Below are 14,137 nucleotides of genomic sequence, written 5' to 3' on the forward strand. Positions count from 1 at the left end.
AAATATCAGAGGTTTCCATATACCCCACACCCCACCCCTGCCACTCCTCCCACATCAACAACCTCTTTCATCATTGTGGCACATTCATTGCATTTGGTAGCATATATTTATATTGGAAGGAGTTATGTTAGAAAAAAAGATTTCTGAAAAGATCCAAATTTGATATCCCATTATATTGTTAAAAGAACAATTTGAGTTTTACCATATTGTTTACTCATAAGTAACTAGCAAATAAATGAATGATTTCTACCTAAAAAGATAATGTTTCATGATTTATACTAATAGGGAAAAAGTTCCTTCCTATTACTTTATACTGTCAACCCAAATGGCAGTTGTAAGAAATTGTGTCCAACTTTAAGATGCGCTTCCTTGAAATGGAAGAAGAGCTCGTGAAATGGGGCAAGGGAAGACATCAGAGGCACACAAAATGCAAGTGAAGTTAAGAAATCACATGTTCCACAGGAATTAAAGCTGCCTACTTACATTTTATCTAAATATTTATTCACATCTTCATCTTTTTCATAATCCTTACACAGTTGGGCCACCAGAGCTCCATAGGTGAGGACAAAGAGATCTTTGTTCTGGAGAAAAAAGGATTGTTTTATCTTTTAAGCAAAGTTACAAATAATATACTATTACATTTCTTTTTTCTTATTTCCATAGTAGAATTGATATCAAACAGTTGTAACAATTTACAATAAAGTATTATGTTGATAACATTGTTTTATCACTCCTGGGAATATTTGCATTTTAAAAAAGGATTCTCCTTGTTCTATGTTTCTTTTTTACAAAATCTTGAGCTTGGAAGCAACCTTAGAGATCAGTCATTTGTTTATATTTTCTGTCCTCCTACTAATTATTGAAACAATTTTTCACTCTTGAGATTAAATTGTACTCCCATTTGGGTCATTGCTGGGCGGTGGGGGGAAAGAGTTGAGAATTAAAATAAATTTCTTAACATCCAAATATGTTTCTATGCATTTGCCTACATTTCATAAGTTAGAAATGTACTTTAATGAAGGAAGCTTTTTATACTAATTGCTAATAAAAATTCCAATTATATAGAATGGCCTTTGATATATGCTGACCATGTTTTCAGTTAGAACGAGTAATTGGGTGAGACTTCTCACGAGTCTGCACAATCCTTAATGGGTCCCAGCTCTGCCAAAGACACCTTCAAGATGAACGCAGCTATAGCAGCAAATTTGTGAGTTTTTCCTTCGTATTTTTTGTTTGTTTGTTTGTGTTTGGCTTGTGTTTTGTTTTACTCAGAGGAGAAAGAGAGGAATTTGATCTTTTCTTACAGATCTCCAAACCATGTCCTAATTTCGTAATGAATAAAAATGAAAACTAAAAGTGAGGACAAATTAGGCTTGGTTTACATGGATATGTTCAGAATATGGGAAAGAGAAAACACAAAGCTGAGTCAGTCCATTTTAAAAAGCCTCCCTATTTTACTTCTGCTACTGAATACTATCTAAGAAAGGGAAGGGGATCTTACAGATCCTTCGCCCCAATGCTCTTATCCTGCAGAGGAAGGAATGAGGCCCTAGGAGGGCTGCGTTATTGGCCTAACCAGCCATGAAGAGCTGAGGCAGGACGGCGTCTCAGGCCTCTGTCACAGCATTTATCACCGGGATAAGCATAGGAGGGCCTTGTTTAGAGTAGAGGAAGGTAGGGGAGGAAGAAGAGGAAGGAAGGGGGAGAGGGAAGGGACCCCTGCTAATAAGATGCCCCACAGGAAAACAATCTTATTTTGAGCATAATCTTGTACGTTCATGAAGGGACAATGTGAACTCCAGACTAAAGAACTTGTCATCAACTCTAAAACCAGGTATCTTGGGAATCTTAATATGGAGGGGAAGACAAGGCTGAAAATATGTGTTCAATTTTTTTCATGCATGGACAGCAATGACTCAAAAAACTTTAAAAATAGTTCATTCAACTAGGTGACTTCTATTAGATATTACATCATTTTGATTCAAATATTTCTAAAATTGGCCCAATAGCACCAGTGTCCACTCTCTTATGTGTGGGAATATACCACAACAAGCATTTTCTCCAGTTAGGTAGATTATTATTCTCATTTACCAAATTTTCAACTGATAGAAATTAAATATTTTATGGCACAGATAGAATCAGTTTTTATGGAAAATTTTAAGCCAGAATGGCATAAACGTATATAGAAAATGCATTATACATATTAATTAAAATATTACACATTAAATATACTAATATGTACAATTTAGGTACAAGAAAAATTTAGTACAATAATATTTGTATTAGGGAACAATGGAAAAGCAAATGAAATAAAATATTGTTAAGCAAATCAATGAAAGATCACCATGTATTCAAATTTTAATTCCTTCCTTCTTATTTAAATCTCCCAAGAACCTAATCATAAATCACCATAAATGAAATATTTGCCTTACATTTTAAGGAGCCATAGCAGAAGACAAATTACTGCTATGTGCTAATACTACAGCATAAAAAATAAGCAACGATGAAGAGAAAGGGAGAGAAAAAGGAAACTTGAAGTGTTTGATGCCACTAACAGTGAAACAAAAGAATTTGAAAAACAGAGACAAGGAGATAAAATTATATCTACAAGCTTTAGCCTCAGCATTGCACCCATTTATAAACAAGTTCAAACTGAAATAATGGCATTTTCTTCTCCATTTTAACTGACAGGTGGGTACCAACTACATTTTCACATATATTTTTACCACCAGTTGAGTTTCAAGGTCAATACCCATAAAGGCCAGTTCACTTCATTCTGCTTCATAGCCAAGGGCTGTACCTTGAACTGTATGTTCATGAAAGGAACTCAAATCCAAACCCCTGATCACTGAAAGGGTCAGAATAAACTTAGCTTTGTGGTTTTTAAAACAATAAAAAAGCAATTATTTTCATGTATGAAAAATAGAGTGCTAGTTATTATTTCAGGAAGTTTTGGATATATCAGGATGGAAGTGTGCCAACTAATAAAAAAATCAAGAGATTTAGTTACAATATGAATTATGTACAATATTTTTAAACATTTGAGAGCTCCCACAGAAAAGAGAATCAAGATCCCAACATGCCAGAGAAGAGACCTACAGGCATTTCCTACTGGGAGCTGAGAGTTGGTCTGCTACAACTCTAAGTATCCTAGGCTGAAATTACTTAAGGTTATCCAGTGTCCGTCAGTCTCCTGAAATAATTAACAGAGCTTTAAACTTAATGATGAATTTTCACATCTGTAGCTTCTCAATGCCTAAAATGATAAGAGAAATTAAAGGATATTTATCCAAATTTAATCTGCAAAAAATTTTAGGATAATAGCTTATACCAAATTACAATAATAAACACCAACTTTTAAGACTAGGAAGCAGATTTTTTAAGGTGATGTTTTTAATACTTAGTTTTCTGAGGATCTATTGCTATTCCCTTGAACATACACTCAACTTTCTATACATTTCATTTCCTGTTTCAGGAAGTGGTTACAAAGACTTGTTTGATCCTTTCATAGTTTCTGTCAGAAGCAAAAGAAATATTTGCCACTTATTTGGATATAATTAGTTAGAACAGTCTAAAATATGTATAAAGAATCGATTATTCAGTTAGCGTATGTAAGAGATAATTGTAACTCTTCTCAAAGGTCTCATTTATGATTCACTCCACCAAACTCTCCCTTTGCTCCACTAAAAAATTCCACTCACAGCATCACCTTCCTGACAAAATAAATCATGAATCACTGAAAAACAACAACAACACATTTTCTCTGATGTAGAAAAAAAGCTTTTTTTGAGAATATGTTTAATTTAAAATTCTTACTATTTTGTGATATTCTGTTCTTTTGTGTGCAGGGCGAGACATACTGCTTGAGAGATGAAGAATATGATCTTCAAGTTCTTTTCTTTTGTTGGTATTCTTAGCTGTGCATCTGTCTTTATTCTTTGCTTTGCTTTTTGGAAGTTTCTCCTTGTTTTGAGACAGGCGTGCGGCTGCTTTACCTGACTGCTTTTGCTCTTTGCTGAACTGAAAAGAGAAAACATGAAAAACAGAACTGTCTTATAGCCATGCAACTTGCCACAGATCGAATAACTGCTTTCCTTGTGAGGATGAGTTGTAACCTAGAGGCATAAAAGCTGATAGTGTGAAGTCAGAACCAGAAATTCTGAGACACCAAAAATTCTTTAGCCCAAGGGATTCGAGAGTGGTGTTTTGTTCTCATGCCAAGGCACTGTTTTAAAATCACAAACAGAAACTTTTACAATCCAAGATCTAAATGTTAGCATTAGACAGTCACTGCATTGATTGTTGTATGAATTAGTGATACATGATCAGCAAATCTATAAGCACTAAATCTTGCTTCAAACCTAATCAACAACTCAATAGATTGTCTCCAAAATATAGACCCACCCCCCCATCCTGTGTGATTACAAAATTTAAACATATCTAGTAACTTTTTTTTTCAAGCAACAACTTTAAGGAGTGATAGAATTTAGGCTACATTAACTTATAGAACTCTTGCTCAGAATGGATGTTCTACAGTTTAATAATGAATAATGATTCTGGCAGAGAAAGCAAACCCTTAGCTTTCTTTTGCTTGTATCCGAGATGTTAGCTATTGAAGACTCACTTTATTTATGCAGAAGAATCGATATTTAAAGTTCAAATGAGAAACCCTTTCATCTTCACAAGTGCAGTGTTCAGAGAATCAAAAGTGTTCCTGAAGAAAAAGCATATATCTCTGTTTTAGAAAGCAATTTTCTACCTTTTACACTTGAGTCAATTAACCCTATTTGTTCCAGCAAATTCTTGATATAAAGTGACTGACTCATTCCCACTTTAAGGAAGTCAGTAGTATAGTTGAAAGAGCCTAGGAGGATCAAGAAGGCCAGGTTAAGTTGCCATTCCCCATTTACTGGCTGTGTTACTTTGGGCAAGCCATTTTATTGCCGGCTGGTTCGGTTTCCACATTTGCAATATGGCAATAATACCTACCTCAAAGAATATTAGTGAGTATCAAAGAGTTAAGGTGTGTTATGAAACATTGTAATGTACTATAAAAACACTAATTATTATAGATTATTCTTGCAGGTGAATCTATTGAATGGAATTCTACGATATTCAAGATATTTACGATATTCAAGATATTTCCAGTAGTACCCACCTTCTATGACACCTTTCTCAGGAAAATCAGGGTTGGGGTTGGCAGGCTTTTCAGTAGCAGATTAATAATTTTCCAAAGTGGCTGTACCACTTTATAGTCCCACCATCAGTGTGTTTCAGTCTCTCTCCATCTTTGCTAACGTTTGCTAGGGTCAGCCTTAACTTTTAGCTATTTTAGTGAATATGTAGTTATAGCTTTTGGAACAATGTATTGCCTTAGTTGTATCTTTTTAAATAAAAAAAAAGTTATTTATGAAGTTAATAATTAAAGGAACTTTAAAAATATCATATTTGTACTCATCACTATGTTTTGCACCCATGTCTCTTCTCAGATTTCAATTCTTCTTTTGGCTGTATCCTTTAACAATTCTTCTAATGAGGTTCTGTGGTGGTAAATTCCCTCAGTCTTCACGTGTCTTTATTTTGCCTTTAACTGTTATCTTCTGGCAGAACTCTTAGGTTATGGTTCTTTCAGCCAATCCTAAATTTTAGGGTTTTATAATTCCATTTTTCTCAATATTGTAATTTTATGATGATCAAATTCTGGTCTATTATAAGGGTAAGAATGTTCTCTGTTTTGCTTCCTATGCTCTAGTTGCTGGTGCTCAATATTTTGTAGGTTATTCTACAAAACACCCCATGAGAAGATGCTGGCAGTCTGTGGGAAGATATACTGAAAAATTTCTCCCCTTCACTTATACCAGATGAATGTCTCCCTCAATTTCTTCCAGGTCAATGTGAAGCGCATTATTAGCTCTTCACAGGGAAGGATGGTAGAACTCTTTAAACATGTAAAGAGCCTGGGTTACTTGGCACAACCAGTTAAACCAGAAAGATCTCATAAAACGGCTATAGCCGGTGGAGTCTAATGATCAGAAAGGGTCATACGCTGCCTGGTGTGAAAGTTTCCCACCATGAGCCCAACTCTCAACAATATCATATCTTCACTACAAAGAAGTGGAACATTTATCAATTCTTTGATCGCTGCTCTGACGATTGGCGGGCAACAAGTGTTCTCCACTTTCACATTCAAATGTCCCTGTCAGGTTGGCAAAAACGTCTACTACGGCTCTGCTTTTCTAGTCCTTCCTGCCTTGATCCTTTTGATTGCCGGCTATGCCCTGAGGAGCCAAACGTGGACCCTTAGTGAACACTGCTGCAGCTGTGCAGCTCCGCGCCGCAGGCCCAGCCCCCGGGAACGCAGGCTGGCCTGCCTCGGCTTCGTCGGCGTCACCGGCAGGGCACTGGTTGCTCCGTTAACGTGGCTGGCGGCGACGCTGCTCACAGGCACGTACTACGAGTGTGCAGCAAGCGAGTTTGCTTCTGTGGACCATTACCCGGTATTCGACAACGTCAGTGCCAGCAAACGGGAAGAGCTCCTCGCTGGGTTTCCATGCTGCAGTTCAACTCCTTCTGACATGACCCTGGTAAGAGATGAATTGGCTCTTCTGCACAGATACCAGTCGCAAGTAAGTTCTTGATTTTTGTTTTGCTTTGTTTTCTGCTCTGCTATCCTATCATGCATATAGTCGCTGGAGCCATTCCCCAGTCTGTTGCTCCTCATGTTGTCTGAATATTGAAGGCAAACTAGATGCCACTCATCAAAGTGTGCTCTCCCGAGAGGCTGTATACATAGAGTTAGAAAGTTGGGTTTTGGAGTCAGGAGACCTGGTTTGAGTCTTGCTTGGTCATTTATTAAACTGCAAAACCTTGAGCAAGTTATGTTACTTAGTCCTGCCTCTTTCCTCAGCTGTAAAATGGGGATATTAACAGTGTCTACTGCATAGGGTTGTTGTTAGGAATAAATAAGCTAATATGTCTAATGTGCTTAGTACAATGTATATATGATGGGATCTATAGCACAAACAATAAGTTTTAGATATTATTAGTAGTAGTACTTATTGCTAAATTCCACCTTTCCACATATATGCACATATATGTTTATTCTATAGGCATTCTTATATATTGCAATCTCAGCTAAAACTCCAGAAAGCTTAATTAGGATTAAAAACAAATTCCAATGGTCATTCTAAATTTAGTGGCCAACTTCCTTTGTAATACAAAGGCCAAGTTGAAATAGCTGGGTGATATAGTCTCTATCATACTTAAATCCACATCAAGTGATCAGCAACTTCACCTTTTAATATATTAGAGACTAGGGAAACAAATTTCGAACTCATATTTCAGTTTTCAGCTTTGTAGAGCTTCCTACGACTATGACTGCTTCTTGACTATCTGATGCACTAATGTTTTCTGCCTTTCTTTTCAATAATTATATGAAGATGCTAGGCTGGATTTTGATCACCTTGGCAACCACCTCTGCCCTAGTCTCCTGTTGTTTGGCGAAGTGCTGCTCTCCCCTCACCTCTCTGCAGCATCACTACTGGACCAATCACTTCCATAATGAGAGGGCGCTCTTCCGACAAGCTGCAGAGCAGCACTCACGACTCCTCAGCATGCAGCGCATGAAGAAACTGTTTGGCTTCATTCCCGGGAGTGAGGATGTCAAACAAATCCGTATCCCTTCTTGCCAGGACTGGAGAGAAATTTCAGCCCCCAGTCTCTTATGTGTGGGTGATGACTCACAGGGTTCCTATAGCTTCATTGGAGACAGGGTAGGTGAGGATAATGAGGAAGGCAAATCAGGAGGTATTGAATTACAACCTTGATTATAGCACTTTCACAATACAGATTGCTTAACTTTATTTCCATGATGATGCTGTTTCAATTCATCTCTTCATCTTTTTCTCTCTTCTGATATTTATTTATATAAGTCCACCCCAAAAATGGTATCTCCAAGATAAATTTATGTGATAAATTAATCAGATAAATCTCCTTCATCTTTGCAATCTAATGTTTTCTGTCACTATTTCCCTGACTCTAATTTCTCCTTTTCCCTATTTCTAGCTTTACATAATGTCCAGGAACCTTCCACTGCCTTCTCCATTTTCTTTAAGTCTAACCATCTAGCCTTTTGGAAACCAGGGCAAAAAGCCCTTTCTAAACTGGTAACATATACAATAAGGTCTTGAGTCATCCTGCTATAGTCATGGGAAGATGATGTGTTACCGTATCATCATTCGTATCATTAATGTTAGTTGTAGCACCTACATGCTAGGAACATTTTTATAATCACTACATACAAAGTTTATCCCAGAAAGTTTCCCCTCTGTACTCCACTATAGGAGTACATCTGTGACTTTTCAGTGTTCTCATTATCACATTGTACTTTTTGTACCAAAATCCATGTGGGGAACCAAAACTGCAACCTATAATTGTATATCCATTACTTTGACCTCCAAAAGGAGTGATCTACCTGCCTTTACTTTGCTTGGCTTTTCTAAATAGAAACTCTAGTGTCTGACAGTTTTCTAAATTAACTTGATGATTTCTGCTAAATATAGTATCTAGTGCTTGATTTTGCCACATGCGTTTAAACAATTGGTTCATTAGCCAAAATAAGCAATCTGAGGGCTTTTATTTACTTATTTTTGTGTTTATTTTAGCCAAAATAATGACTAAAATAATCAAAATAACAATTGTTTACTGGGCAGTGGACCAATTGCCATTGGTCAACCTTACTTTCAAGATTAATTTTCAAACGAGAACAGAGAACTTGAGTATCACAAATGCAATCAATTACTTGGTAATCTTCTTTTATACAATTATGGAAGAAAGATTCTGTTTTGTGTGAAATTCTGGATTCCTCAAACAAATAAAAAATGAATTTTACAGAAACCAAACAATTTCAGTGTTTCACTAACAAGAGACTGTAGAGTGTAGTACCTCCACATAATTTATTGGTTATTTAAACATGGGCAAGTAAGTTTGTCTTTCTGGGACTGTTTCATTCATAAAATGGGAATAATGATACTGTTTCTGCTACAAGGCAAGGAATGGAATTAAATGCATTCTTAAATTTCCTTCTAAATCTAATAAGATTTTTATATTTTTGTTTATATGTATACAGGTTATTATGTAAATGACAATAAAACCAGGTAGTTTCTTCGAAGGGAATGGATCACTAAGTTTGATCATGGGCATTCTCTAAAGACATTCAGTGGCATTGTGCTTTAAAAAGACTATTAACCTATTGGGGATTTTTAAGTGTTCAAGGAAAAATATTCCAATTTGCCACTTAACTTTCTACTCAGCATTGATATGACATTACAAGTGGCATTTTTTTTTAATGGAGGTATTTGTGGCAGGAATCTAGCTTTTCTCTGATATAAATTAGCCATGTAAATATCATAGGTCATATCCATTTTGTTGTCCAAGGACTTCTCCAGTTCTAAAATTCTTTGTTTCTGCTTATCTGACATTTTGTGAAATGACTCTATATTGGGACATACTAGTTAAATCAACACATTACACTGTGTGCAAAATTAGTTTATTAATTTTCAGGGAATATTACCATAATAAAGACTTTTCAATAAGATTTTCAGTTAGCAAAATTAAAGAATGTATAAAGTTAAAGCATTACATCATCAAAAAGAAAATTACTAATTGTTTACACCTAACCCAGAAACCGTTGTTTCCACTAGCCTCTGGAAGCCCTTTCTACATCATATTCTTTTAGTGTGGCCTGCGTGGTTTATATTTTGAGCTAGATAATCATGATATTCCACTATAACTTTCTAGCCAAGGATTGTAAGTATTCTCTGGCTCTTCTGCATGGCTTCAAAGGGTTTTATAGCATCTATGTAAACATTTAAAGAGTAGTACACATCCTTGGCATCTCATTGTATATTCTCTATTTCAAATTAAATTCCCAGTCTTTTCTGTCTTTCATTTTTGGCCCGTAGTATTCTTTATTCCTCAACCAGTTAGACAGTTTTTTTCCATTAATAACATGGTACTTCCTTCTCTTTACGGTTAATGGATTTATGTAATTATAAAACATATAATTATAATGAATTATAAGCTAATACTACCTTATATTTTGCTACCATATGCTTTTGTCTATAACATCAAATGCTGTGGCTTGGCATATATTGTGTACAGACTTGCTCATTTTTTAACTTCAACTTTATCAGCTCCAGTACTTCTCCACCACAATTTAAATTGCCTCCTTCCCAAGAGACACAAAAACAATCCCAATGCTTAGATCAGTTTTACTCAGCTTTCTTTGTGTTTTCCAAAGCTGAATTGCAGAACTACACTTCTACTCTGTCATCCTCTTTTTCTTTCTGTTCTCAATCTCCAATTACATTTTTTTAAAAATTCCAATACATGATTGTAAGTAGGAAGCAACAGTGTGATTTCAGAGTGTTTTCTTACATTCTGATTGTAGCACAAAGGGAAATCACATTAACTCTAAAACTTTGGAATATTTCTACTAAGCAGAGACCGTTCCAGTGCAAGACAGCTATTTGCTACTTAAAAATATAAGGCATAGAGATACAACTTTAGATTCTGAATAAAGTCCATCAAAATTTAGTGTTGGCCACTGAAGAACAGATACTGGGCTGTTGTGGCAGGGTCCTTGAGCTGCAGGACACAAATCCATTCATGTGACCCCTGACTGAAGGGCAATAGATGGCATTTTTAGAAAGGTGAGATACAATATTCCAAATTAGAATTATTTTAATGTACTAACCACCACGTACAAAAAGCTTCAGAAAGAAATGGAGTTCAGAAAGAAAATGAATTTCAAACATAGTTTCCTCTGCTGTCCTCCAGCGGTCCAAACAAGTATCTGCAGTGTGTGTTAGGTGATAGTAGTAAAAAAAAAAAAAAAAAAAAAATGGAGTGCTTATGACATGCCAGTTACTTGCGATGAATTATTGCCTTTACTCCTTACAGCAAACTGGTAAATGGTAAAATACATATTAGAAATTGGCTTGCTGAAATGATATTGAATAACATAAAAAATATGAAAGAATTATGAGTAAAGTCCTATATAAATGAAATGTTTTCTTATTGATGTAATGATTTTATTAGATTACTGGTGAATCATGGGTTGTCATTGGAATCCAGGCCTATCTGACCCCATTATAGTAAGTTTCCCCATTTTACTGATGATGTAACTGAGTACAGAGAAGTCAAGCAATTTGGCAAATTCACTTACCTGTACATGATGCAGTCAGAATCCAGCCCCGGAAATCTGACTCGTGAGTCTGCATTCCACAGCACACCACTAGAATACAACCTTGGAGGGCAGCCTATCAGCCTTCAAGGTCTTGTAGGTGTTAGGAAGATTCTCCTCCTACTCCTGCCAATGAAGAACTAAAACATCCTGAGCTCTGACAAAAAGTACCTGTATTAGTCGGCCAAAGGGGTGCTGATGCAAAGTACCAGAATCTGTTGGCTTTTATAAAGGGTATTGATTTGGGGTAAAAACTTACAGTTACAAGGCTCTAAATTGTCCAACTCAAGACTGCTTTCTCATCAAAATCTGTTACCACAGGTTGAGGCAAGATGGCAGGTGATCTCTGCCTGATCTCTCCTTCCTTCTTCCTCTTCAGGCTCCATGGGTCCAGCTTCTTCTGATCTCAGCTGTAGGCTGGCATAAGGCTCATTTCTCTTCCCAGGGATTTAGCTGTTTGTGGTTTCTCCTTTCTGTCATGTGGCAGGGCCGAAATGACCAAATTCCCTCCTCTTCCATGTGTCTTCTTGAGTTAGTGTCCATTTATATCAGCCTATCAAGAGGGCAGGGACTCAACACTGAGTCATGCCCTACTGAATCACAGCCCTAATCTTTCATCAAGTAAACTTAAAACCTTTCAATTTAATACAGTCAAAGGGTATCATACCCAGAGGAACAGACCAGTTTACAAACATCATTTTTCTCTTTTTTGGGTATTCATAAATAATATTAAACTTCCACCAGTGCCATATCACTTCTGAGTCCCTCTGTTTTCACTTCCACTGCCTGTGCAAACATAAGGACTCATCTTTGAGGCACTTTGCTTCTTAGCAAAGTGACTTGTGCACTGTTATTGGTGTATGACTTTAGACCTGGGCTACCCAATACTAGTGTTACTACTTTTAATAGCCACAGACTAACCACAGGCCCACTCAAGAGTCTTGGGAATTTTCATTTCTTATGCCAGGGATGGGCAGGTCACCACCATTATCTGTCAATTTGTTTTCAGTAGGCCGTTGTTATGAAGAATTAAATGGGAGTCAGGAAAACATGGTCTCCCACCATTCAAATGATCTTGCACAAGTTAATTTTTCTGAGACTTCAATTTTTCCTTACATAAGACAGGAGAGGGTAATTAAATTGTGGAAGTGGGTGACTGGCCTATTTTAAATACAGAGCCCTTTGAAGATCCAATATGGGAAAAACTATTAGAGGAAATGATCCAGAAAACTGTGCATACACAAAGATATGCTCAGAGTTCACCTACTGTAGTAGATTGAATAACAGCCCCTTAGAGATGTCTATTCCCTAATCCCCGGAACCTGTGAATGCTACTTAATATGGCAAAAATGACTTTGTACATGTGATCAAGTTAAGGATCTTGAGTTGGGGTGGTTACTCTGGAATAGCCAGGTGGGACTGATGTGGTCACAAGGGTTCTTATATGTGGGTCAGAGTCAGAGAGAAGGCAATGTTGTGACAGAAGAGAAGTGTTAGTGATGCAGTGTGAGAAAACTTGACCAGCCATTGCTCCATTTGAAGATAGATGAAGGAGCCATGAGCCAAGGAATGCAGGCAGCCTCTAGAATCTGGAAAAAGGTGAGACAAGGAATTCTCCCCTAGATCTTCCAGAAGGAACGCCAATCTTTTAGAATGATTTTAGCTCAGTGAAACTGCTTTCAAACTTCTATCCTCTAGAACTGTAAGATCATGAGTTGATGTGGTTTTAGTTATTGAGTTTGTGATGATTTTTTTTTTTTTTAATGGAATTAGGAAACCAACACACTGCTGCTTTCCAGGAGTTTATGGACCCACAAGTCTGTCCATGAATGACCTAGTCAAGATTACTTCAACCACAAGTATCCCATGATTCTATATGTACTATGCTCTCCCTTAAGCAAAGCTGTGGGCTCAGTTGCTCCTAGGAAATAAACTAATATTTCTATAGCATAATATTTTATAAATATATGCAATAAAATGTGTCCTATATTTTCAGGTGTTCTAAAGTGCAGAAAAAACAGCTAAATGTAAATTATATATGTATTTATAGCTATGTTTCATTCTAATCTACAAATAAAAAGCATTTAAATATATTTTTCTTTTGTAGTTGCCAGTTAGTGACATCAACAAAGGTATATACTGCAAAATATTTCCTAAAGTGAATATATCCCAAGATTTGAAATAAGAAAAAGCAAATGTCAAAGGCAAAAAACTAATCAGGATCTATACGGTGCTTTATTGAGTGTATAAATTTCATAAATCAAGAATATTGAGATTATTATTGGTAACTTTATGCTTACTATTCTGTCACGTTAAGATAATTTGAATTTGAGGAAAAATTGCCTAGGAAATAGCATTCTTAACTCAAATAATGGTTTAATAGCTCCTTTACGAGTCTATGAAAAAGGTCTGTATCTTGTGAGGTAGAAAATCAAAGCACAAAATATCCAAGTTATTAATGGCAGAGCTAAAATAATAAAAAGTCAGTATTCAATTCAATAACACCTGCTCACAGGGAGCACTGGTATTTTCTAGGACGCCCTCGAGTGCCTGGGAACTGCCAGGGCGCGGTGCGCGAGGCCAGATGGGACCACGTGGACCGTTTCTTTCCTTCTACGCTCCTGCTCATTCAGCGGATCACCGCCCGCCCTGGGGCTGTAGGCGACAGCGTGGGCGGAGAGTCGGTTCTCCCGCGGTCTGAACTGCTTTAGAGTGCCAGCTCCACACACAGCACCCGAGCCAGCGAGGTGGCGGCAGGGCCCTTTCTCAGTGCGCGCCCCCTCAGGCAGCGCGCCCCTGGTGAGGCAATCCTCTGAGGTGATGCGTCTACTGTTCTCTCCAAGGCTTTCCAGGGACCCTCAGATCGCTGTCCTGTCCTTGGAGAATAACGGA

The 14,137-nt window shown here is 37.0% G+C and overlaps 2 protein-coding genes across 2 annotated transcripts in view; one reads left to right on the forward strand and one right to left on the reverse strand.

Moving 5' to 3' along the window:
* Window positions 1–4,117, reverse strand: part of TRAPPC3L (trafficking protein particle complex subunit 3L) — a 43,006-nt gene extending 38,889 nt beyond the window's left edge. Inside the window, exons 1-2 of the mRNA XM_058307320.1 lie at window positions 3,817–4,117; window positions 484–581 (exon numbers count right to left, since the gene is read on the reverse strand). Coding sequence (XP_058163303.1) covers window positions 484–581; window positions 3,817–3,858 — 140 coding nt within the window. The 5' untranslated portion in view covers window positions 3,859–4,117. The remainder of the gene's footprint in view (window positions 1–483; window positions 582–3,816) is intronic.
* Window positions 4,024–8,987, forward strand: CALHM4 (calcium homeostasis modulator family member 4). Its single transcript, XM_004471218.4, has 2 exons — window positions 4,024–6,626; window positions 7,440–8,987. The coding sequence occupies exons 1-2, from the start codon at window positions 6,072–6,074 to the stop codon at window positions 7,824–7,826; spliced, it is 942 nt and encodes a 313-aa protein (XP_004471275.2). The 5' UTR covers window positions 4,024–6,071; the 3' UTR covers window positions 7,827–8,987.
* The last annotated feature ends 5,150 nt before the right edge of the window (window positions 8,988–14,137 follow it).

This window comes from Dasypus novemcinctus, chromosome 11 (genome assembly GCF_030445035.2).
Source record: "Dasypus novemcinctus isolate mDasNov1 chromosome 11, mDasNov1.1.hap2, whole genome shotgun sequence".
Classification (NCBI taxonomy): domain Eukaryota; kingdom Metazoa; phylum Chordata; class Mammalia; order Cingulata; family Dasypodidae; genus Dasypus; species Dasypus novemcinctus.

Bases quoted from the DNA above. Each gene is read 5' to 3' on its own strand.
- CALHM4 (XM_004471218.4), top strand. From the start codon at position 6,072: ATGAGCCCAACTCTCAACAATATCATATCTTCACTACAAAGAAGTGGA. The intron at 6,627-7,439 runs GTAAGTTCTTGA...AATTATATGAAG, and splicing joins TGCACAGATACCAGTCGCAA to ATGCTAGGCTGGATTTTGAT.